Raw genomic sequence first — 24,961 nt, 5'->3', positions numbered from 1 at the left:
TGTAGAGCCGATCTCTGTGACTTCTTATGACTGTAGCAGTTGTCCTCCTTCCTTGTTGCCCGTGACTCAGTTAATCCCCTTATTGCATCCTGGATTAATAACTCCCTGTGTATGTATATACATATTGTATGTGCATAAATACACATACATATGCTTTTATATAGATGCTTATGCGTATATATAGCATGGTTTTTAAATTATCTTTTTTTTTTTTACGCCTTCAGGTGGCCACAGGTGTGTGTGTGCGCTACCTTGGGGATGGGTCCTTTGCCCATTAAGGGCAGCAGCGAAGTCCCCTCTGACTCCTCCTGGGCTGTTGGAAAGGTCCGGCTGGTTTTGTTTTCCCTGCCTGGCAGTGCTCTCTCCTGTCATGGTAGGAAAGCTTGGGTGATAAATGATTTCTAGATTAAACAGCAATGATAGCTTATCCCAAAATTCCCAAGCTGCAAAAATACTTGGAATAAATGACTGTGACCTGTCATTTCCCATATGTTTGTGTACTGCTGGGGATGATACCATCATGACCTGCTAGGTGTTTGGATATACAAAATAACATTAATGGTAGTCAATCAGGAGATCTGGGTCATTTATTTTTAATGAGTTTTTATTTTCACCTCCCTCTAGCACAACTGTTCATGTTCTTAAGGAATCTCTTGGTGTTTCCAAATATTTCCATGCCCTTGCAGGCTCAGGTACTAGGTGTTCACTCCCAGCAACATACCAGTAACGTATGCTGCAGATCATGGAAAAGCATGGCAGGTTTCCCTTCTCTATAGCAAATCAATCGTAGACTAAAACCTGTGTATTTGCAGGTTATTTTTGTCTTCCTTCTGAAATAAGCCCCCAAGTTAATTTGTTATGGCGTTCACAGAATCGTTAAGGCTGAAAAAGACCTGTAAGATCATCAAGTCCAACCATCAACCCAACACCACCATACCCACTAAACCATGTCCTGAAATTTTAAACACACAAAGGCTGTTTCCATCTTTTATTCTTTATAATAAGAGTTACCAAGTGGCTTCATTCTTCCTTTTGAGCTTTTGAACTGATTCTCACTAGTCAAAATTATTAGCAGTAAATTCTGGCAAATTTTTCTGAAAAGAGTATGTCTCTTGTGCAGTGTGCCCGCATTGAGGAGATGGCCAGGTGGGGGGCATATGATTAACTTCTGTATTTGTTGTTGGCTTCCATAGGAAACAAGTGTCTTGTGGCTAGGCTTCTAAAAAACACGTTCAGCAAGCCAGAAGGTTATGTTGTTCTTAGGAGGAGGAAAGATCAGTTCCATAGGTTTAACTTTATGCCTTAATGAAGATTTATCTAGACTCATTTGGCCAACAGCACAGCTAAAGATCAGTGTAACTCCACTGATGCGGATGGAGAGCATCCCATGCTGCATATATAGACCCTCCATCCAACTTTGATTCCTGTATTTGAGAGGAAAGCATTTCCAAAGAGCGCTTGCCTGCACGTGTTGGGAGAAAACAGTAGCTGAGAAAAGGAAAAAGGCAACGAATTCCAAGGAGATTATAATTGGTACATGATTGAAATCCCATATTAAAATGATTTCCTGACCGCTTCTTATTTGAGACTTAGTTTTGACTTTTCTACAAAAGGGCTTTTGTGGGTAGCTTGGCATAAGTGAGTTAATAAATCAGGTTTATGATTCTCAGTTAATAAATTGGCTTAGAGCCATCGACTTCTGTATTCATAAGAAATTAAACCAAGGAAACCGAGCTAAGAGCCTGTGTGAATTTTAGCAGTAAAGAAAATAGGCTTCTGGGCATGGAGGGAGATTTGGAGGTTGTCTCCTCCCCTCCACGCCGGCTGGGCGCCTGGCTGCGGTTGTGTGCGGAGCTGACCGTGTTAAGCTGACGGACGCAGGTTAACGGGCTAATTCTTGGCAGCAGGCGCTGCCTGTTGTTACTTGCTTTCAGTCCTTGTTCTTAGGCTTTTCCTGGGTTTTGTTATTCAATTTTTCAACATTTTAGTTTTTAAACACATTTTAAAAACCTTGAAAATGCGTTAGTTTGACATACGTTTCTTTTTTTATATTATTGCATAATATAAAGATTAACAAAGCTGATTTTTTTTTTCCTCCACTTTAATTTTTCCCACATTTTTTCTTTTTTAATTGTGATTAGTTTCTGGTTTTGATCAGGCAGGAGATGGAGCATGAAGAAGCCCCAAACAGAGAGCTATAGGCTGCCTTGCGAACGGGAGTGAAATGTGGATTGCATTAGGTTAGGGGCTCAGCGTTCACCTCCGCATAGCACCAGCTTGGGCGAGCGGTGGGAACGCTGCAGAAACCGGTGTGGCAGGCGGCGAAGACCCCCGCACCCTGGGGGAGTATAGGAGGATTTTTTTTTTTTCTACTGCCATTAATCACAGCTTCAGACTGTGGCACCGGTACCCAAAGCCTATCGTGGATGCGATAGGTTTTTCCCTGGACCTAAGGCACGTGCATCAGCCCACCGGCTGCCTCTGAGCACAGCAAAGCCCTCGAGCAGGGACCGTGCAGAGGTGACGCAGGACCGCGGGGTTGTGTGATGTGTTTTGAGGTCAGGGAGGGATGGGGACCAAATGACAGCGACGTTTGGGATCTGTGGCAGCTGTAGCAACATCCTTGCCAGGTGCCCCTGGTACCGCACTGCTGCTTTGGCCTTTGCAAGCGTATCTCCAGCTCCTCTTGCATAACCTGAAGAAAAATAAGCTCCACGGTGAAAATGCGCTTTTCGCTCATAAAATTCCAGCTGTGTCTTTCTGCTTTTTGGTGGCGATGCTCTGCGGTTGCCTGTGATGGCCCAGACCCTGAACGCGGGCGATGGCTTGTGACCTGCCCAAGGTCTCGCAGAGTGAGAGGGAACAGAGTCGCACTGGGGAAAAGGTGGGAAAAGAGTGGCTTTACACCCCCTGTAAGTACTGCCGTGCCAGCAGCACGGGTGAGATGGTCCCGTAACGGGAGGATGTGGATGGCGTTAAGTGTATCTGGAAAGTCATCGCATTGGAATTGAACTGAAAAATACTGAATCATTCTGATTTTGGTTCCTGCTATGTGCTGTTTTATCAGATTATACTTTTTCTTTGTAATTAAGTGACTTTTTTTTCTTTGTTTTTCTTTTGTTTTCCAGGACCTGCAGTAAGTATCCTGGATTTTACTGTTGGATCAACAAAGTTAAGGCTTCCCCTTCCCCCCCCCCCTGCCTTTCGGTGTCATTGCAAAAGCACAGCATTTTTTGGTAGAGGTGTGTCTGGAAGTAAAATTGGTACCAGATGCTGCTGTATTTTATTTTTTCACGATTGTAGACAAATAGAAAGGGGAAAAAAAGTTTTAAAATGTTTAACTTGCTGCCCTGAGGGACTTCCAGTAATTTTAAACCCAGAAAATATTCAGTAAAAAAGAGTTTTCCCTTCAAAGAGTTCTTTAGTCCGCTTCCATTTAGCAGGAAGAGTGCTGCACTAATATTTTAACATGTTAGTGGATTTATTGGTTCTAAAGCTCTGTCTTGCTTTTCTTATCTGTTGTGTTTCCATCATTTAATATGGGTTTGGTAGCCTCACAAGGGGGGCTAGAGGGAAAGCCATAGTTTGCTTGCTTCTCTCTTTGAAGTCTTGGGGAGAATAACAAGCATTCCTACCAACGCAACCAGAAAATTTACGGGGAATTTGTTGTTTGAAGGGGTAATAGTTGAAAATGTGTCAACTCCTCCTTCCAAATGTTCAGACGTGCCTTTGGCTGTGCCACCACCACGTCCAAATCTGATGTTTTCCCGCTGGTTTTGGAGTGAGAAAACAGCGCTTCATTTGTGCCCTCCAAGCTGCTGAGGGATTGTTAAAAAAGAAATTATGGGCATTAGGTGCTTCTGGTTTTCTACCTTTCTTCCCCCGAGGAGGAGGAAGGGCACAGGCTTTTTGCAGCCACGTGTTTCCTTCTCCATCGTTGCAGGAATGGAGACGTTTCTTCACATCGTTCTCTTCCTATAGAGCCTCACTGGGTTGAAAAGGAATCATTTCAGGAGAAATATTCCTGGGCTAATTAATTTCCAGTTCTGTAAATCTGTTTAAAAGCCAAAGGGTGGCAAGGAAACGCACATGGAGCGTGGGGGCTGTCACAGCGCCATGGCTTTGGTTCTCCTGGGATCGGCAGCGCTGCCTGTGGGTTTTTTAGTTAATGGCTTTTACTCTTCGAATTTTTGCTTCTATTTCAAGTTCATTTTTTGATGTAAAGACTTAAGAGGGGTTTGAGCAAAATTATTATTTGGCTAAGTTTTGAACGAGCAAATCAGGAAAATTTAAGACTTAATAGCTTTGGCTTAACCATTCTTAGAGGAAATCGGAATGCTTTTGTTCTAAAAGTTGTGCCCAGCATTCGCAGTAAATCCAAGACTCTGGCTCAAGAAATGCAAACAAATGAATTTTTCTTGTTAGTTTGAGTTCAGAAATGTAGTCTGTCAATAAATTAATTTTCCTGTAAATATTCTGTAATTAAAAACTCCAACGCAGCCTCTCCAACCCACACAATAAAAGTGACTCCTTGAGTTTTTGAAATGTTAGTGACTAGGGCATAGACTGGGGGAGCACCGTTGGGAGGTGAATTCCTACGTGCCTGGCCCCGAGCTCAGCGCTGCTGCCCGGCAGCACGGCTGTTCGCCTGCTTCACCAGATCCTGCATCACGGTCATGTCGTCGGGCAAGATCCCGAGGTCATGGAGAGCATCTGCTGAGGCTGAGCGCAGGCGTGTGCGGCTGGGGAGCCCTTTTGGGTGCCAGAGCTGGTCCCCACAGGGCTTCTGCCTAGTGATTTTTTTAAATTTTTTTTTCCTTTCTGCAAGTCATGCAATTTTGCTGAATTATTAAAAAAAAAAAAATTCTTGCTCAATGGCAAGTTACAAATGAAGAGGATACTGCCTCTTTAAAACTCCATCTATACATCTTTTAAGGGAGGTTTTCCTCTTGATTAAAGTACTTTGGCTTATTTAAAATGGATTTACTTAACCGTTTCGGCTCTGCTCCTGCACAGAGGCTGTTATCAGCCCACACGCAGCCGGCTGGGTTACGCTTCCTCACGTGTGCTGTCTGTTCACTTTTATTGTATGCGAGTCGGCATAGGCAACATATGGTGCACTATTAATTTTTCTTTGTCTCTAGTTGGTTTCATTTCCTGGTTCCCACGGCACTGTTGAATCGCAAACGGAGCACAGGGGAGATTTAACACAAGCAAGACTTTTTCTTTTTTTTTTTTTCCCCCCTCTCCTCTTGCCCTTCTTTAAAATACAACTCCTGGTTTAGTTTGTTTTTTAAAAAGAAAAAAAATCGCATTTTTAGTATAAACAGCATTTGCCAGAGACTTCTTTAAACATAATATATAATAAAAGTCCTAGAACCCACAGAACCACAATATTATTTTATTTCAACAGTACTGTATTTAACTCTATTAGTTTCTTCTGTTTCTTGATTTTGGCCATAAGGAATCGATTACATCTTACATGTACAGCATCGCACTCTGCTAAAACTGTATCCTCAATTCTGTTGTTCCCTAGTAGCAGTTGTTCTGGTATTTTATTTTTTGGCTGTCATAAGCTAGTTGTGTATATGAAATTATTAGAATTTGCGGTACAGGATTTGTGGCTGTTGGATGATTGATCGTCCTGTCTGTGAGTAAGGGTATTCTGCTCAGATGTGCTATAAACCCTCTGTTTTGGAGGGTATTAAAATCACATGCTGGGTAGGAAATTTCTACAATTGAAGGACAGACTTACCACAGACTGTAATTAAACATTTACAGTCCCAGATATTAACAAACACTTTATGTATTAGCATGCTGGCTGGGGAACTCACCAGCGAGCGAGGGCTGGGAGTTACAAGTGTTTCCTATTTATCTGTGTGTGCTCCAGTGCCATACATCTCCATAAAAATCTCACTGTACATTTTATCCCAAGACTGTAATTTGTTAAATAGGTGGTTGTTGAAGTCAATGTTGTTCCTGGATGAATCAATAGGGCTGCAGGAGGCATTACAAGCTGCGGGGGCACTTAGCAAGACGGGAGAACCACCGTACGTGGTATGAAGGGGGCTGCCAGAGCTATTTCATGCCGTAAGAAATGTATGAATCTGACTGTATATCCACAGCATGCTGACATAACCTATGTTTATGGTAGCAGATGACATTGCTGTACCAGATACATGCTTTACTGCCTACTTGTGTACCAGCTAATACTTAACAGCTCCTTCCCGGGGAATCTGCCTTACGTCTGGCTTGCAGCAGGCTCCCCTGCTGTAGCTCACGGCGTGTTTAATGGCAACTCGAGCTGTAAACGCCTTTGGGAACCCCCAGAGGAGAGCAGAAAAGGTGAAATATCCTGAATGGGTTGTGTTTTATTCCACTGGTCTTGCAGGTGTTGTTAGGGACTAAAGTCTTTCCCCGTAGCATCAACTTTTCCTTCTACTTCATTGCAAACCAAAGCAGAGCTTAGAGGTGAGCTGGGAGAGCTGCATCCTGCAAGGGAATTCATGGATCAAAGTGGGGGAAACCTTCATTGGATCAAGTGCTGGAGCAGGATTTTGAAGCTCAGCGATTGCTCCTGGGTGGAGGGGCTGTCCCAGCCGCTGGCTCGGCAGCGCCGCAGCCTCCCCGGCCTCTCCCCGGTGCCCGGTTGTTCCCGTACCTCTTGGTACCCCCATCCCGGGGCGGGCTTACGGCCAGGCCCTGGTCTGTATCCTGCACATCCATAGCTTCAGGGACGGCAGGGACTGAGCACAGGCAGCAGGGATGGGTGTGAGTTGGCAGAAGCCTCGGTAAGTAGCTGAAGGGAAGCACGAGATCAAAATCTGGGGAAAATATACCGTAGGTGTGACCTTTCTGATAGGAAAATTGCCCCGAGAGGTTTCTCTGGAGATAATTCAGTCTCGGGGCTGGCTGGGGAGCCGATGGCCCTGTCTCCTGCCTGCTGCTATGCGTTGTCACACTGCTACGGGTGCATTGACTGACTTTTATCTCACTTGTTCCCCCACCACAGGGGCAGTCAGGACGCGATGGTTACCCGGTAACTCTGCTATTCCTTTTATTTTTATTCTCTTCTAATCTGCACTCTGTGGTCCTTTCCGTCTTTTCCATGACACTTGATTTTCTTTGCCTGTCTTGGTCTCTTTTTTTTTCCTTCTTCCTTCCCTCTTTATCAGTAATAGCTTTTGAGGGATTTAGCCCCAAAACTCAGGAGCCTGTGCAATATTCTCTATTAATGTTTATAGGGGTGAAATACTTGAGCCCTTTCATGGTATTATTCACATTCTTGCCTAAGAGTTCACTGGACTGCAAGGTTAGTGAAGGCTTTGGGGTTTGTCCCACTCACAGCTGTAGGTGGCCAAATTTGGGGACATTGGTGAAAGAGCTTCAGGTGTTGAGATAGGTCCTCATTCACCCATCTCCAAAAATTTTCCCCTAGGAGCAGAGGTGTCCTCCCGAGCCTGTTGGCAAGTAGAGATTTTGCAGAGGCTCTGAAGGGTAACTCGGGACGTGCTGCCCTTCCCATGCCCACGGGCACCACTGAAATGTCTCTGTGTTAGAGGGTGGTGTCTTCTGGGGGAGAAATAAAGCTGGTAACTTGGGGCTGTTAAAGGCTCTGAGCCACTTTCTGCAGGAGGAGGGAGAGCTTGTTCTAGCGAGACCCCCAGCTGCAGCCTGCGGCTGGCTCCCTTACTCCACGTTCATGCACTTGGACAGCCGTGGCACTCGGGCTCCGAGGGGCTCGATGGCTCGTCAGGGAGCGACTCCTGTGCATGCACTCAGTGTGATGGGTTGGTAAAAATCACTGTGTAGATCCTCCACGTTCACAGCACATTTCCAGCTCTGCTCCTGCTTTATGAATGGGTGCAGTGAGTTCTGCACCGCCTGATGCTCTGGAAGGGGCTTCTTGGCTCGTTGTCCTGCTGTTCCATTTATAAGGTAAAGAAAAGTAGTTAGCCTTCTCTTTCCTGTGGTTGATGCCCTTTTTTCCTTTTTTCTCTTTTTTTTTTCTCTGAGGGAGTGTGTTAAGAAAACTCCCTCCTTGTCTCTGCCACCTCACCCCCTGGCCCGGTTCCCCCTGAATGCCATTACCCACGGAAACATCTGTTGAATTTTCGGTGTGCGATGGACTGGGAGCTCAAGGGAGGAGGCTTGGAAGGGAAATACAGAGCCATTTTCAGTTTTCACGTCCCCTGGACCCCTGTGAGCCTCCCTGGGGAAGACAGCAGCATCTCCCCAGCGGCACCAGCCCCAGAGGGGGAGAGGTGTGAGATGGGGTTAATTTTGCAGAAGCAGCCGCTGCTGCCATTGCATCCCTAACAGGAAAGCGCTCGGGGCTCCACCGCTTGCTTTGAGTAAATTCGGTTTAATAGGAGGGAAGGGGAGGGGGAAGCCTGCGGGCGAGCCGGGCTGCTGCCTTCCAGGGGAAGGAGGGCCGGGGCGGGCGCAGCGCGGTGGTTTGTCTCCCTCAGGCGGTACCTGCCCGCAGCGGGGGCCCCGGGGGCGGCCCCGGGGGCGGCTGCGGCGGCCGAGGGGTGCGCGGCCCCGGCAGAGGTGCTGGAGAGAGGCGGTCGTACCAATGCACGAGCGGCTTGTTAGAATAAACTTGAGAGTTTAATTTATTAGAGATGAAGATGGGAGGCTTTGCTCTAATCGGACTTTTTAAGGCAGGTTTAGGGTGGCTTTCCGCTTGTCGCGTTAAAGGGCAAGGCAATTTGGCAGAAAATAAACCCCCGTGCGTTCCAGCTTGTCCTCAGATATCCGAGGGGCTGGGGGCGGCTGGGCTTAGATGCTGAGTGATGCCCAATTGTTCTGTGTTACAAGTCCGGTCGCGTTCAATGTATTGAACTCTCACGACTACGGATACACTCGTAACACCACCAGGATGTTACAAGTCCGGTCGCGTTCAATGTGTTGAACTCTCACGATTACGGATACACTCGTAACACCATCAGGATGTTACAAGTCCGGTCGCGTTCAATGTATTGAACTCTCACGATTACGGATACACTCGTAACACTGCACACTTTCAGTCTAGTCGCGTTCCATGAACTAGCACGGCCACACTTAAGGGATTTGGTGGCGTTCAATGAGAACTCTCACGGCTGGATTAGCGAATAGTGCAGTTTATTGAAGCAACAGATACACAAGTTCTTTTGGATTGCCGGTGATAAAATTACTGCTTGCAAAGCATGTGCAAATACCAAGAATGTGAGTAATATAGCCTGGCTACAAACGCGTTAAGTTATAAAGCAACTCTATAGAGATTTCTAAGTTTCCCGGGGAAGCACTTGGTATAACCAAGTGTTCGAATCTTACCCAAAGGCGTCCCTGTGGGGGGGAAGAGAGGCTCAGCCCGTCGACTGATCCCAGGTGTCAAAGGTGGTCTGCGATGGTATCTTCCCTGGCATCCTTCCTCTCTTAAGCCATTTGTATATTATTTGTCCTTACAGGTGGAGCTTGAGTGACTCTAGTCATACATACCTCTGTCGTAATTGGTGTAAAAGTTTCTCGTTTACTTTTAAAGGTATAGACTAAGAAAAATCCAGAGCGCAAGCTCAGTGAGGGGTGGTCGCACCTTGGAGGTGGGTAGCTTTGGGATGGAGGTGTGTTCTCTGGTATTATAATGAGATTATAATGAGCAAAGTTCACCCAAAGGATAGTATTTTGTCAAAAAATGACAGACTGTTGGCTCAGGGTGGTAAATATGCAGCTCAGAGTAGTAAATATGCAGCTTGTCAGTTCCATAGTAACTTCCAGTTCCCGTCTTATCACAGAGCCTGGCCGTGGTGTCTTCACTCCGCTCCACCCTCCGTGTAGTTTCTCTTAGAGTCAGCGCACCAAGCTCCCCTGGTGTTGCCAACATCTAAGGTTGCCTGGGGAACTTCTGTGGGATGGATTCCTTGCATAGTCGCCACATTCCACCCTGAAGATTTCTTCAATGCTGTACCTTTAATATAAATTTAATTTCTAAATTACCTCCAGCAATTATTCCACACCGCTCTTGCGGGATGTGGCTTAACCGCTTGTGGATTAGCGGTGCCCGTGGCAGGTTTGTCCCTTTCCTTCTCTGTGTTGGTCATATTCCGGCGAAGCTTGTGCGTGTGGTTTAGTTGCAGAGCTCGGAAAACCAGAAGCACTGGGAGGAAACAGCTGCTTTGCCCTAGGAGGGAGCATCGCCCCCAGCCTGGCCCTGTGGGCAGCCCCGGCATGTGCCCGTCCCAGCGCCCGGCGAGGGGGTTTGCTGCTGCTCGGGCTCTCCTGGATGGTGTCGGGGACTGGCGGTGACCTCCAGCTTTGCTGCCGCATCTGCCCTGGGAAAATGGCATTAACGTCGCCAAAAGGTTTTTTCCTCCTCCCTCCTTCCCCAGGACCTGCAGTCCAGGCGAGCTGTGTGGTTGGTCTTATTATTATTATCTTATCTTATTCCTGACTTGGCAAAACTGGCTGAGCCAAACCCAGCAAACACTGAATTACTGCACCCGTGTGGCTGTGGCTACGCTAATTAGCTTTATCTAACGAGGAGGTGACAATAATTGCATTTCCAAAGCAATATGTATACCTGAAGAAAGAGGAAACTAAACACCAATCAGGCTTGAGACTCTTACTCAGCAGAAGCATATGGACAGGCTTTATTACATCCAGTTGCATGGTCAAATTGACTTAATTATTTAGTTCCCTTTAGGGTGATCAAATAAACTCTGTTTCAGGAGGTAGATGTGGTGCAAATACAGAAGCAGGAAGCAGGTATTAAATGGTGTTTGGTGTCAGAGATAGGTGTGGTAACACATGCATCCCTTGGCTAGCGGCGCTTTGAGTTTTTGTGAGCTGCTAGCGTATAAGCGAGCTGCAAGCAGTGGCAGCCTTAAAGGGTAAGTGAACCAGAGCTCTGGAGACAGGGCCCGAAGAGAAAACAGCTTTTATAAGATGCTTTCAATATTTTGATAGTTAACATCCTAAGGGGAGGGATTTGTGCCCTACAATAAAACTTTACAGCAGAAACAGTTTCTTCTTTATGAAGTTCTGTAGGTTTGTTATTATTTTTTAAACTCCAGAGAGGATTTATTTTCTATTTTTAGGTCTATGGCATATCCTACTAACGTTACCGTAACCGCTATGAAAAATGGTGGGGTTTGTGGCTTTTCTGGTCTTGTTTGACTTGGTTTTGACATCCCACTGAACATAGATCACAGCATATACCTCAGCCTGAATTTCAGGGTAGGTTCCTATGGTCTCAGGGCTGCATGGGTCTGTCTTCTCTCCTCTCTCCCCAGTAACTTCTGAACTTGGCCCAGTTCAGCCGAATTTGACAGAAGGACAAAGACTGTGCAGATAATGAGTTTATTGTGAACTTTTGATATCGGGGCGGGTTAAGGGAAAAAGAGCCTTTTTGATATCCACGGGGAGGCACGAGCTCACACTGCCATGTACATGCCTTTGCCCTATCAGCTGCTTCAGAGGTTGCCTGAAGATTATCCTGAGATATTCTTTTTTAATCGCAGTGCTGGGGGAGGCTTTTAAAACGGTTTTGACCCCCAGGCCAATAATCTAATCCATTTTGGGGGTTTTCTAACAGATGAGGAATGCTGATGTTGGAAGGGTGAAACTTGTGCTGCCAAATTTGTAACCAGATTTAACAAATAATGAAATTGCAACATAAAAACCTCTCTTCTGCAGGTAATCCACTTACACCCAGTGGAAATTGCATCCAGCCCAGAGGCGGCTCCCGTGGGCTCACCCAGACCCTGGTGACCAGTGAACAAGGCAGAAGCCCACGACTCACTGTGCTTCTTGGTTTAGCTGCCGAGAGAACTGGCTCTTGGGGGGCAGAAGGGTTTCTGAGAGCTAACTTAAGAGCTGTCATATTGAATATCATTCGGGTTCTGCAGGGGCTTGAATGTGGGTCGTGCGTGTGTGTCCTCTCTGGAGAGTTAAGGGCAGAAAAAGTTGGAAGATGTATTTAGTGTCCAAAATACCTGCAATTTTTTCTTTTTTCTTCCTCCCTCATCTTGGCTGTCTAATTTGCACGTAGTAACGGTGGCAGTGATCATCATAAGCTCTTAGGTTTTGGGGTGCAAATCTGCTTAGTCTGAGAGCCTACCTTGCACCTCCTGAGCTTGCAAGAACGCAAATGGAGGCACCAGGGAGCGGGGAGGCTTTTACTCTTTTTGATGCTAAAACACTAGTTTTAGAAGTCCTTTTTAGAGAAAATTACCTAAAACAACTTCTGGGGGGAAGCAGAGCGCTTAACCCCAAAGGTGAAGGAGAACTGCCAGGTCGCTTTTCTCATCTGATATCTGCGTGGTCCTTCTTGCAGGACACCATGACATTCTTCTGGCTCTTTGTGCTGGTGGTGGTAGGCTGGAGTAACACGTAGGTGTGCGGTGGATGGTGTCCTGGGGTGAACCGGCAGCGTCAGTGATTAAAAACTACAGGATAAATGATTCCTTTATACAGAAATCCCAGAATAATTGGTAATTACAGATTGATTACAGGGCTCCATTGATTCATTACAGATGCAGTGGTCTCTAAGGAAAAAACAGTGATAAAAATGCTGTAAAACAAGCAGTTCAGGAGAGAAAAATGACGGTTTTCTAGACAAGGTCCTGAGCAACCTGATCTGCCTTTGGTTAGCCCTGCCTGGTGGTATTGCTGTGCCTGCAACCCCCTGCTCAGGGACCTGCCCAGGGGCTGTGGGTGGGGTGGTGGAGCCCCGCTTGTCCTCGCTCTGGGCTTTGCACAGGTCCAAGCGTGTGCTGAGGTCTCCCTGCTGCCGTGGAGGGCATTGCTGCGGGAGGACCACCAGCCACTGCTGCTTTAACTGCCTTGTTCTGCTCTGGTGCTTCCCGTCGCCAGCTTTTCTGAAGAGGTGACAGCAGCCTTTAGATCAGATTGATGAGGAAAACTTGGATGACACCTTTAGCCTTTGCCAAAAGACCACCCGGCCCATCCCCAAACCGAAGCACAGCCCCGAAGTTTCAGCTCAGGTTTGCATGAGGACGTGCTGGAGCAGAGGAAAAGCAGATGTGCGGCCGCCGCGATGATGGAAATGTGTTTCTTGTTGGGCAGAACCAGGCGCTGGGACCAGGATCCCCTGGGATGTGTCCCAAGCCATGCTTTCTGAGGCAAGGAGCGGTTCCCCTTGACTTGATGTGCTGTCAGTGCGTCAGCGTGTCGGGGGGCATTTGCCCTCGTAAACCTGGGAGGGGAGCAGAGGGATTGGCTGTGCAGAGGGCTGATGCAGCAGGGCTTTCGGCTGCTTACGTTAGTAGGGCAGGCGGCTGCATCTGGGCAGGAGGAAAAAAAAAAAAAGATAAAATGAGGAGCAGATGGAAGAGCTGAACTGCGAGTAGGCTTTGCAGCTGACCTTGTAGTGCAGGCGGATCTTCCCGTTATGTAGCTGTTTAATGGAGTCAGATAATGTATGGAGGGGAGAAGCAATGGTTGGGTGATGCTTTTAGCAGCCTTGCCCCTGTCCCTTCCCCTGCCCCATGCAGGGATGGTTTTACACACCTTCAAACTACTCAGCTGTCCTCCTACATGATCTTTCTCCTCTTTTCCAATGAGATGCTGCATTTGCGGTTCACCAGAACCCATTCCCTTCCCTCTTCCCATCTACCAGAGAGGCCTTTTCAAACCAAAGTCTCTGTTTCTTGAGAGTTTCATCTGCCTCTCCTATTCGTCTCTCCCTAAAATCGGTCTCTGCTACGCTGCTACGTGACATCCCGAATGGAGGGTTGTCACTTCAAGTGGGAAGAAACCAAAAGAATGAAGTTGATTAATGAGGGGAATTACTTCATGTGCATGTCTTCATTAATAAAAAGCAGAGCAGGGAAGAGGCTTTGCAGAAAAAAAGTATGATACGAAACAGAGTTGTCTCCTATTTTATATGTTTTCCTTAGAATATTAACATCTATTTTTGGTTGAGCAGAGTGTTACTAATTTTGTTCCTCTGGCGTATAATGTTTGCCTTCTGAATTTTGTAAATCACTCATGTGTTGCCTGAAAGAGCCCAGGCATCGTCCTGTCCATCTCCCTTAACGGTGGGAACTCTTTGGGAAGGCGGGGTGAAAAGGGCTTCAAGCTCTGCTTGCTTAGAAGTGATGCAGCTTGTCACTCAAAATAATTCAGTATTGAGTAGTAGCAGCATCCTGTTACAATGACAGGTAGCTACACCAATATAATCAATTAATGGACTTATGGTAAAGGAGAGACACAACACAGGTGTTGCTCAATGCTGGCACACCTTTCCGGGAATAATTGCTTAGTCAAAACTGAAATACTCTTGTACAGGCCATTCTCTGGTATTTAAAGTCCACCTCACGCTAAGAAGCTGTTGGAGCTAAGCAGCTCAGCATCTTCAGAAACTTTATTTTGGGAGCCCTGCACAGTGAGCTAATATCTTCCTTTGGCTACAGTGTTGTAAATCCAGTTATCCACTGAAGTCAGCTGTAATGCCTGTAGCCGGAAATCAACTTGTAAGGATGATAAACTCTGCTTTTAATTAATTTTCAAGACATAAAGTGAAGCCAAATGTTCTTTTCTGAGCTGATGTCTGGGAGAGGGGCTGGAGGAGCACATGCAGAAGGGAAGTTGGTTCCTTGACTTGCACAGCCCCAGTGCAGTGGAGCAGCGTGAGAAGGGCTTTGGTGGCAGCTGTAGACCTTGGCCATAACCAACAGAGTGTGGGGTTTTCTCCCCTCAGCAGTTAAGAATTTCAGATAGCGTAAATAGCAAGGGAAAGTCTGTGCAAGCTGTTTGTGTGCGACCCATAAATGTATTATGAATGCAGACAGGCTGATGTGTGGGAAATGAGGAACATGTGCCCAAGCCCGTTCCTAGTGGCAGCTCCTCTGTCCTGTTGTGGTCCCTCAGAGTTTACCAGAAAGCTCCAAGACAAGCACTTAGCCAGGCGTTTTGGGAATGGCGACACCAGAAAGCTAGATGTGACATTAATAGGAAACTGCTTTTGCAGGAGAACTGTAGAAGGAACTTGGAATTGGACTGCCTGATGACTTGATGAGTTGCCTCCATCTATGCGATTATTTCCAAGTCCTGCTTGGGCACGCTCAGGGTGCAGCCTGGGAGGGTCGCAGGAGGAGCTGCGCGTAGCTTGAGATTGCTCCGTGCCCAAACCAGAGCAATAGGCAGTGGTTTAACTCTTCAGGAGGGCTGCCAGAAACCCCATGTGAGATATGGGAGACCATGCTACGTGGTCAGATCTCGTGGGCTGCAAGGGAAGAGCATGTGGATCTCAGACTTTCACTGGTTTTCACTGTAGGCGGCTGCTTTCCAGACCCTGGGTGGTAGCTCATGCACAGACACGGAGTGCCTGTACATTGCATGGGTGTTTTGGTTGGTTGTGCATGCACAGAATTAAAAAATTTTGTATTTAACATCTGGCATTGCTAGACTTAGATATTTTCAAATACTGTGTCATGTGATCGGTATTCATCCCCACAATGAAGGCTTCTGTTGGTAAGCTGGCTATTTAGTTTTCTTAGCTAGGTTCATCAAGGTTATAACTGTAATTTAGGGTTTGGTCCTGTGTTTGTTCTCTTGAGTATCTTTGCTCATAAATATTCAGACTTCAAGGAGCGTCTCCTGTGAATGAGGTCGTTTGCAGACATACTTCTCCCAGTAAGAGCCCAAAAGACAGAAGTAACAAATACTCATTTTACAAGGCAAACTTTGTAGTTCTAGTCTTTTTCATTTCATTTTAATATCAGTTTTGTGGCCAATTCACGTAATTATTTGCCTAGAGGGGAAAACCTCTTTAAGCAGGGAAAGCAGATCCAGCGTATTTTCCTGCTATGTCCGTTTATTGGCTCTCTGATGTGGAGACAACAATGATTTTGTAAAGACCAGCTCTTCTTGGCAGCAGTTTATTTTTCTTTTGATTTAGAGGTAATTCTTCCACAGGGAAAATAAAAAGTTGTCTTCTATCCCACCCAGTAGAGGAATTGCAGATGCATTTGTTTATCTTCTGTACTTCCAGTGTTTCTGGCCAGGGAGAGGAGAGGGCCTGGTAAAGGTGCTGACAAAAATGGCAAAGAGAACTTTTCTGATACAGGCTTTTTGGGTGATGACTTGGACCCAGCTGGCTGCTTTATCCGAAGCTGGCTCACACAGGGGGAAGCTTGGGGATGAGGATGGATGGTGGAAAAGGTCCTTCACCACCTAATGCCTGCTTGAAGCAGGGCTTTGATTTCTGGCTTCTCATGCTGCTTGTCCTCTGGTTTCCCGCTCGGGGTGTGAGTGCAGCTGGTGCATCTGCATCTCTGTTTCCAGTGCATTGGGCGCAGCCACGTGGTACCAAGGCTTGGCTTGTAGGCAGAGGAAAACGGAGAAAAACCAAGAAGTTTGCTCATTAACCACAAAAGAGAGCTAATCCAAACAGCAGCTGTCAACCAGGGGTGGCACTGGCGGGGGAAGAATATGAAGGCAGTAAGAGGCTGAAGCGGTCACTTGAAATGTTGATATTCCTCCAAAACAATTGCTTACCAACTTCAAAACTGCATCCCCACCACAGAGGCTGTCTCCTCTCTCATAGCTGGACATTAAACAAAAAATATCCAAAACCCAATTGGGCACCAAATGCTTGAAACCAGCAGTTGCACAGAACACATGGAACTCATTTAAGCCTCAGAAATTTGGGGGAAGTCGGGGGATTCTTTCTTCCATAAAAGCACTTTGTTGTTTTGGAAGAAAACTGGCGCAATGTGATGCACAGATGAGTGAGCTCTTGCTTCTGAAATGATGCTGAGCAGCAGATAAGCTGATCCGACATGCTGGGGAGCTCCTTGCGGAGCGCTGCTGGCCCAGGAATCGAGGCAGTTGGCTGCGGTGACTCCTTCCCTTCCCTTTGCATCGGCAGAAGCGAACAAACCATCTCTGTTGTGGCATTTCTTTGCATTTTATCCGAGTAACCTTGCTCGCTAACCCAAGCAGTGTCCTGTGCAGCTCCAGCTTTTCCACCCCTTTGGACCAGTCGGTGTTAGATTTGCTTCCAGGCGTTTTTCTTGAGCATCTTTGAGAAGACATCCAGTAAAACAAGGAGGGAGCTCTGCACACAGATGGAAGGAGGCGCATCTTATGTTTAAGGAAAAGGAGAAAAGGTGCCTTATTTCCACAGCGAAGCTCTGATGAATGTGGTTGGCATGTCTGGGAAGGGAGCTGGGAACTGAAGTGCTCCATTGAGCCCACATTGGCAATGCAAAGGAGGGGCTGAACAGTGGGGCAGGGCTCAGCGCTGCCCCACAAACATTCTCAGGATAGGGTTTGGTTTTTTTTTTTTTTCTGGGTTTTCTTGGTTTTGTTTTCGTTTCTCAGGGGTTTCAGAAACCCTTGCAATTATTCATGCCCTGCGCTGGGCTCTCGTCGCAGAGGCTGGCTGTGCGTGGCCACCGGATGCCCTGCGTGGGCCAGCCCAGCCTCCGAGGTGGCTGCTCCCTTGCAGAGCCCCGCAGTCTGGTTTGCATTACGGGTGAAGTTTTTAGTAAATTACTGCTCCTTTCTGCTCCGTTTCCATCAAAGAATGGGCAGAGGCCGCCCAGCAGTCTGAGGACAGGTCTTTTTTTTGGAACAGAGCACAGATTTGTGGTTTTTTTGGTTGGTTTGTTAACACACGCTTGGCCCTTATCAGGCTGCTGCTCTGCATCGTTTGCCTCACGTCTCTGTTGGGGCATTTATTGCTGTCAGCTCGGGCTGTGGCACGTGGTTCTGCCCCAAAAAAGGTTTCGGAGGAGCTTTTGGAGGGTCTGGTGATGCTGAGCCCCACCAGATGCTGTGGACAATGCCTGGGGTGTGCTCAGGTGGCCTTTTTGGAAGGAAATTTGGGAGAGGGGTGAGAGCTGCCACAGCTGGGTTGGGGCTCTGCGGGCAAGGGGGGATCAGCTCGCCCCACTGCCTGGAGAAGCCCTGTTGGGATCCCCCCCCAAGACTGGGGTCAGATGTTACATGCAGGGCTGCAGTTTGCAGGGAGATGGATTTTGGGGAACCCCTAATTGCCCTCCCCTGTAAAATGAAATAGAGTTTTCTAATTGAGCAAGGGGAGCCTGGCTTTGAGGCCGTGCAGAACGGCACCGGCAAATGCAAGAGAGGAGGGAGAGAACCAAACCAGAAGATGGTTTCCCATTAAACCCTCAAAAAGTCAGTGGCAGTGAATTGTGCCCCAAAATTTTGTACACCTAGCTGTCTCCAGACATGGGGTAATACACACGTATGGGGAGGAGCGGCCGTGCCTGGGTTTCAGAGTCCTCTTGTATCTTTTGCTAGACCATGTGTAGGGTTTGGTCTATCGAGGAAGTCGAATGAAAACGCTGCGCGACATCTTTTGTTACACGAGTGCATCCTGCTGTGCTTTAAATCCAGAGCTGTCCCAAATGGGAGATGCCACTGGTAACAGTAATTTTTCTTACCTGCTGCTGTCGTGATAAATGTGCTAGTGAAGCCTGACATTTAAAGTAGGTTTTGATCCAGGAATACAACTTAATGGCTAAATAAATACCCATGTCTGGCTTATCTTTCACCTCTATGACATCTTGCCGCCTTCTTGGAGAAGACTATAAATCAGCTGATGTGTGCAGAAGGATATGGTTTCAGTGCCTCGCTGTCAGCCTCAGTTAGGATCGGGTGCCGTCGAGGCTGATTTGGGGGGTGGCAGCATCCCCGGGGAGGTTAGAGCAGCCCCCGGGCTCCCTGCTGCCACGGCCTGGGGGGACCTGCCCTGCCGGAGGTGCTTGTGGTTGCAAAAAGATGTTAGCTAAATCACAAAGGTTGGATGTGTTTAAAGCTTTAAACTCATGCAAAACTGGGACCTCAGTGAATGTCATGTGTAAATGGTTTCCTTGTTAAATCTGGCAACAGGGTATTTATCAGGACTTGCTTTGGAGCTCTGCACTTTTTAGTAGTTTTGAAAATAAGAAAAAAAAAAAGAAAAAAAAGGCATGTTATTGATGTACCCAGAAAATATGTTTAAAAGACCTTTATCCCATGTGGGGCAGCCATTTCAAATATACTTTGCTTCCATTTTTTTAAACAAATATACTGATGTGTGGAATAACAAGTGTAATTTATTTTCCAAATTAAAACAATTAGTCTTACAAACACTAAAAAAATGATGTCTCGTCAACATCACTGTTTTGTGCTTGTAAGAGAACTGCAGAAGCTATTTGCTTTTAAAAAAGGAAGAAAAAACTATTAGCTAGTAATGAAAAAGTAGTTTTTGGGTTTGCATGCAGTCATGGACTAAAGGGGAATTTGTGTTGGACAATAATGAAATAGCTTTTTTTCAAACAAAGAAATAGAGAAAATTATTAGCAAAGGATTGTTAATAATCATGCTCATGCTGAAAAATTTTTATTTTTTTATTTTTAAGTGCAGGGCTGTTCCCCTGTGCAGCAATCCCATCCTATTCCAGTGAGACCACCCACGCTATATATGGTTAAACATGAAGCTATCATGATTTTAATCATGTTAATGCTTAAATACAACAGCTCCTGGTAGGAACATTTCCAATGCTGTGTCGTGCTGTAGGCTGACGCGATTTTGGGGTCTCAGACCGGGGGCCCCAGAGGTCAGGGCAGATGCAGGAGGAACTTCCCACCCAGGACTTGTGGCTCGCAGCCATTGCAGTCGGGGTGTGTGCAGGGTAATTCCTCATATGACCGATTTCATACGTAGAGTCTTTCTTCGCTGTTATTTAAATGCGGTTAGTTGGAAGGGCAAACAATTACTGTAGCAGCGGCGGTATTGCATGGAGTAGAAACTTGCTTTTTCATAAGGGCTTCTGGTCCTTCTGCACTGAGGACTTCAGGGAAGAAGGAGGGGGTAGCAGTAATTGGGGACAAGGACGAGGTGATATCCCAGAGCACTCTTGTACTCGATTCATTTGCAGTTAGTGCCAGTGGTTCTCAGCTGCTATTTAGAGGACTCACACTTCATTTCTCATTCCCTCTTCTCCCCTTTTCCTTCAGCTGGGAGGCTCGGAGGAGCCACAGCAACCTGGCTGCCTTTCTCCCCTTTCCTTGTGACGGGTCTGGCAGGGCGTGCTTGGACACAGCTTTTGCCAGAGCTTTCTTCTCACACAAAAATGTGCTGAGGAACCGCATCGCCAGCAGACACTGTCCCGCTTGCGAAGATTTACAGCGTAGCCTATAGGAAAGGATGGTCCCCGCTCCCTGGCTGCGCGGCAAACCACGCCGCCTAATGACCCAGGGCCCTTCGCAGGGATACTAAAATATTGTCGTGCTCTTTTGTTCTGACACTTTCCTCCTTTTCAAATGTAAGATTTTACCATTTTTCGAAACCACAGAGACAGAGATTGAAGGCAGCCCTTTGAATTTGTTAAAATTTGACTGCGGGGTTCCTTCCGACCCCTGTGCTAATTTTTAGCAGAGCAGGAAACATTAAAAATAACCATGAGAGAAGATTTCCCAACTCAGAAGGATTGTCCTCTTAATAATCTCTGGCTTTGTTTTCACTAGATATTTTCCCCCCTTAAAATTCCTGTAACGCTGCTAGAGCAAGTACATCCCTGCCAGCAGCAGTAATGGCACCAGAGGAGGAAGGCAGAGGGCCAGTTAGCCAGGCTGGCACCTAGGCTTCTCTGGGCAGGGGTGAGGGATGTACGGGGGAAATGCTTATTGTTTATTGGAAGAGCTTTTGCATGTGAATTGGAGCTTGCAAGCTCCACGTCTTCCCACTTTGGTGAGCCTAAAACTGCTCCCAAGCCTTCAGCTGCTCTCAGCATTGGGTGAATCTCACTTTTGCAATGAGAGGTGATGTTTTGGTGCTACATCTCAAGACTTCTGAGCTTCTACTGTGAAACAAAACAAAAAAATATTAAAATTTGTTTAAAAACATATCTGAATGTAGCCCCTTCCTCTGAAGTTGAAATGTTGCATGGCCAAACCAAGGTGTGCAGCAAGAGCACATGACGTAGTAACAAGCTCTGCTCAAGCCCCAACATCTTGTCTAACTTGCGTCTGTATTCTCAGTATCGTTGCGTAAATATATATAATTAAATAATATATCATTAATGTATACCATAAAATATATATCATTATATAAATAATGTCCTCACCCAGGCAATGGCAGTGGGGATGCACCATGGTTTGGGTCATTATGCCCGCAGGAACACAGTGTGCTTCACGTTACTGTTTGTGAGGGATAAAACCAAGGAAAGTAATTGCAATTACCGCTCACTCCTGCTCTGTGTCACCAGCTCCTCCCGCCCTGGCAACCTGAGGACTCCAGCCAGATGTTCTGGGTATATTTTCTTTACCAAACTGACAGCGATGTTTCTTCTTTTCTCTTCAAACGTGGAGGATGCCCTGCAGAGCCGAGTTGGCCTGGCACCAAATGCAGGCGGTCCTTACTGGTGCATGGTCAGAAAATGAGATCCAAGTTGATTACAGCTAGGAGTGGGCTCTCACGTCCACCGAATGATGTTGGCTGGGACCACGACAGCGTCGTCTTCCTCAAAGCACCTGGGATCGATGGGTTTTGTCATGCTTGGCCAGGGCAGCGATGGTTTTGGTCAGAAGCATGTTTTGGGGGAAGTTGATTGAATTTTCTCTCTACCTTGTCTTAAAGCATCAGGTTTGTCCTAGGCAGAAAGTTCATCCCCTCTCAATGTAGCGAGCATTTAATTATGTAAAGCGCGATCACTCTGTGTGTGTGATTTGGAGTGAAAGGTTTGGAATCAAGAGTGGGCAAAGGCAGGAGTGAAATTTATCCCTGGGCAAAAAACACAGCATGAAGCCACTGCAAAGCTTTCTCTTATTTGGGTCCGGTAATGGGGTGTCCAGAAAACTGACCTTTTTTAAACGTTTTGTGCTGGTTGTTTAAGTGGAAGTGATTTTTGTCCCCCCGGTATGAAAACTTCTGCAGAGGTGTTTTTTAGCTGGGGGAATAGGGGGTTACTTGTTGTTTTCCTGTTCCGTAGTTATCAAATAAACTGAAGATTCCTTCATCTTTAACTAAAATGACGTGGAGCAGAATTCAAATAAAAGACAATAATGGTCTCAGCACATGATTGCCTGCAACTTTCAGGAGCACCCAAGTAAGAAAGCCCAGATTTCAGATGCTGTCTCCTACTTTACACATGCAATCCTCTGGCTGCTCTCGGGAACCCTGCCCATGCTCGCTCTGGGCAGGTAGAGCAGAGGCAATTAAATCTCCAGCCCAGACTAACAGCACGTTTAAAAGTCAGAGTTAGTCTTGTCCATTCAGCAGCGCGGCTGGCTGAGAGCCCCTTTGAAAGCCCAGTGGATATTGTTTCTTTTAAGCATTAAATGCTTTCCCTCAAACAAACATCCTTTGAATAGGCCATTGTTTTTTCTTCTGGATGTCCCTTTGTGGAGTGATACAAGAATAGCTAAAAACTGATGAATTGGTATTGTAAATTTTTAAAAAACAAAAAACATATCTCTCAGGGACTTCTGCTCCTTTGAGAAGTTGAATGTGCTGCAAGTTGTCTGCTCAGGTCCCATGTCTTGTCCTCTGGAGGTCAGAGTGCTGCATCAGGAGCTTCAGGTGAACCATCTCGAACAATCATAGTTTCAGGAAAGATGCTCCGTGGACCTGATGCCTTTCCCAGGTGTTATAATGTAAGGAATCAAGGTGAGAGAAAGTATGGAGGGGGTGTTAGGGGAAGATGTAGTAGTTCGGTTGTGACCTGCAAGCCTTTGCATTAATGGACGCAGCTGCATTCATTTATTTTTTTCATTGCTGCTATGTAGCAGTTGTGTACTGGTAGTTCCTTATGAGGCACAATACACATTGTGTGAACGGTGTAACCTGTGTTTGGTCACTTCAGAAATCTCGTGTGTAAAGAAAGACCCATTTATTTTTCAGGTGAACATCTCTTGTACGGGTCCCCTAGTCTTTATAACACAGGTACCGATGCCCTGCCCAGGATCCAGCCGCCTGGATTTACCTCTTTTTCCTAACAGAGCTGCGTGTGTCCCACAGTTTCGTATTCCAAGCCCAGTCACCACAGCCACTGCAGACTGATTTATTCCTTAGCGATGGCCAGAGCTGTGAGCTGGAAGGATGCTATTTTTAATGCAGCTGTTGGGCTTTCCTTACACACCTTTTTCTCTTCTGCTCAATTTCACCATCGCAGATTTAAGCAGAACTAAAAAAAGTTCACCCTAATCAGTTCCCTAAGAAATACAGAACACACTGATGCTTTATCATTGCATTATACAAAAGTCCAAACTACATTTGCTTCAGTAGGTCCTCCAGGTTTACAGGGCTGTAATGCGGGAAGACGTTTCAGCCCAGCACGTCTGCAGAAGGAGCCAGGAGGATGCGCGTGTGCCACACACGTGTGGCCGTGCTGGGCAGACGTAAGAGGGAGCGGGTGCTGATCCCAAGGTACCGTTTTGCAAGCACAGCCCTTGAATTTGTAGTAGGCAGAGAGGAGAGCAAGGCTGGGTTGTGTTTGAGACCGCAGGAGCTGCCAGCCGTGCTGCAGCGCTGGGGCAGGCTTCGCCGCGGGGACGGGGCAGGGATGTAGTGCCTGCTGTTCGGCACAGCTCCCTCCGGAGCGGATCCTCGCCCAGCAAAGCACGTGAGCGCGTGTTGGAAATCTGGGGGTGGAAGCAGGTGTCCGAAGGATTTGCTGACTCGCAACCATTGTGCTGTGTCTCTTCAGGAATGGTTTGCAGGGCTGAGCCTTCTTTGGATTTAAACGAGGACAGGTTTTAAGGTCTCAGGCGGCAGGTTGTGGATGGGTGGAAACACAATTCTTCTGGGATTTATTGTAACTGTTGAGTTTTGAACTGCTGCTCTTCACCCCCAAGTGCCTGTGTGCAGCTCCAGGTGACAGCATGGGCATCTTTGGCTTTGCCCATGGACCTTAAAGCATCTGTGCTTCCTCTCTCCATGTGCATCCTTTCTCAAAAACAAGGTTTCCTATGGCCCAATACGTTCAGTGGCTGCACGTTAATTAAGGGCTGCGTGCCAGAAACAATGGGGAAATAACCATTTATCATGTCGATTCATCACACGTTCCTGTGGCAACCCTAGAAAGGGGAGACCTGGGGCAGAACCGGGGTGACTAAGTGCTTGGTCCTGCAAATACAAGCGCGTTTCCAGCTTTGTATCACTGCAGATGAGCAAAGCACGTGGGTATCAGCCCATGGGGCAGATGTACCCTTCCTTCCTCCATAGCGAGACACCCCTTCCCATCAGTGAGATTTACCATTACGGACGAAGGTTGGTGGCTGATCCCCATGTCTTGGGTAAAATGGTAGAGTTTCAGTAAGTCCTTTTGATAAAACAAATGGTTCAGATCTGAGGTAGATGTGAATTGCTCCCAGGACCTGCTCAGTTTAACCAAATCAGATGTGTTTTACTGCTGCTCTTTCAGAGTCTTTAAAAACCTCGGGGAGTCCCGAGCGCTGTGCCAGACCAGTGTCACCCTGTCCCTAATCCTGTCGCTTCCTCTCACGCTCCTTTATACTCTGCAAATTGTTTGACACCTCTTACTGTATTTCTGTGAAACCTTTCTGCTGGACTGCATGGATGAAGGATTAGGTATATAAGTAATATAGCCAAAGATTGTACTATACGTAAGTAGAGCTTCTTTCAGAGCATGACCGATACTGCTATGTTTGTAAATTGATTTTTTTTTTAATTATTTCTTTTTTAATAATACTGTCTTCTCCTTCCCTTTTCAGGGGCCTCTCGGTTTGGATGGCAAACCAGTAAGTAGCACCGAATGCCAAGTGTAACATGTCTTTATTCACACTGCTCTGCAATAGCTAGGCAGAATCTCAAATATTACTCATCTATTACTACATATATAACTGTTTAGGAGACAAAATTGTATTTAGGAAAATTATTCTGTGGTCTGTAACACATGCAAGTTTAAATTCTGAGCCAGGGCTGGCCGGCACAGCTAGAAGTGAGCTTTTCTTTACCTGTCAGCTCATCTCGGCTGCTTCTC

The 24,961-nt window shown here is 46.6% G+C and overlaps 1 protein-coding gene across 1 annotated transcript in view; it reads left to right on the top strand.

Annotated features, from left to right (window-relative positions):
• COL23A1 (collagen type XXIII alpha 1 chain) overlaps positions 1 to 24,961 on the top strand; it is a 192,750-nt gene that overhangs the window by 142,377 nt on the left and 25,412 nt on the right. Inside the window, exons 4-6 of the mRNA XM_059825575.1 lie at positions 3,129 to 3,136; positions 7,013 to 7,039; positions 24,693 to 24,719. Of these exons, the coding sequence (XP_059681558.1) occupies positions 3,129 to 3,136; positions 7,013 to 7,039; positions 24,693 to 24,719 (62 nt within the window). The remainder of the gene's footprint in view (positions 1 to 3,128; positions 3,137 to 7,012; positions 7,040 to 24,692; positions 24,720 to 24,961) is intronic.

Source organism: Gavia stellata, chromosome 16 (genome assembly GCF_030936135.1).
Source record: "Gavia stellata isolate bGavSte3 chromosome 16, bGavSte3.hap2, whole genome shotgun sequence".
Lineage (NCBI taxonomy): Eukaryota > Metazoa > Chordata > Aves > Gaviiformes > Gaviidae > Gavia > Gavia stellata.
Note: the sequence above shows the minus strand (reverse complement) of the source record. Positions and strands in the feature narration are given on the sequence as shown.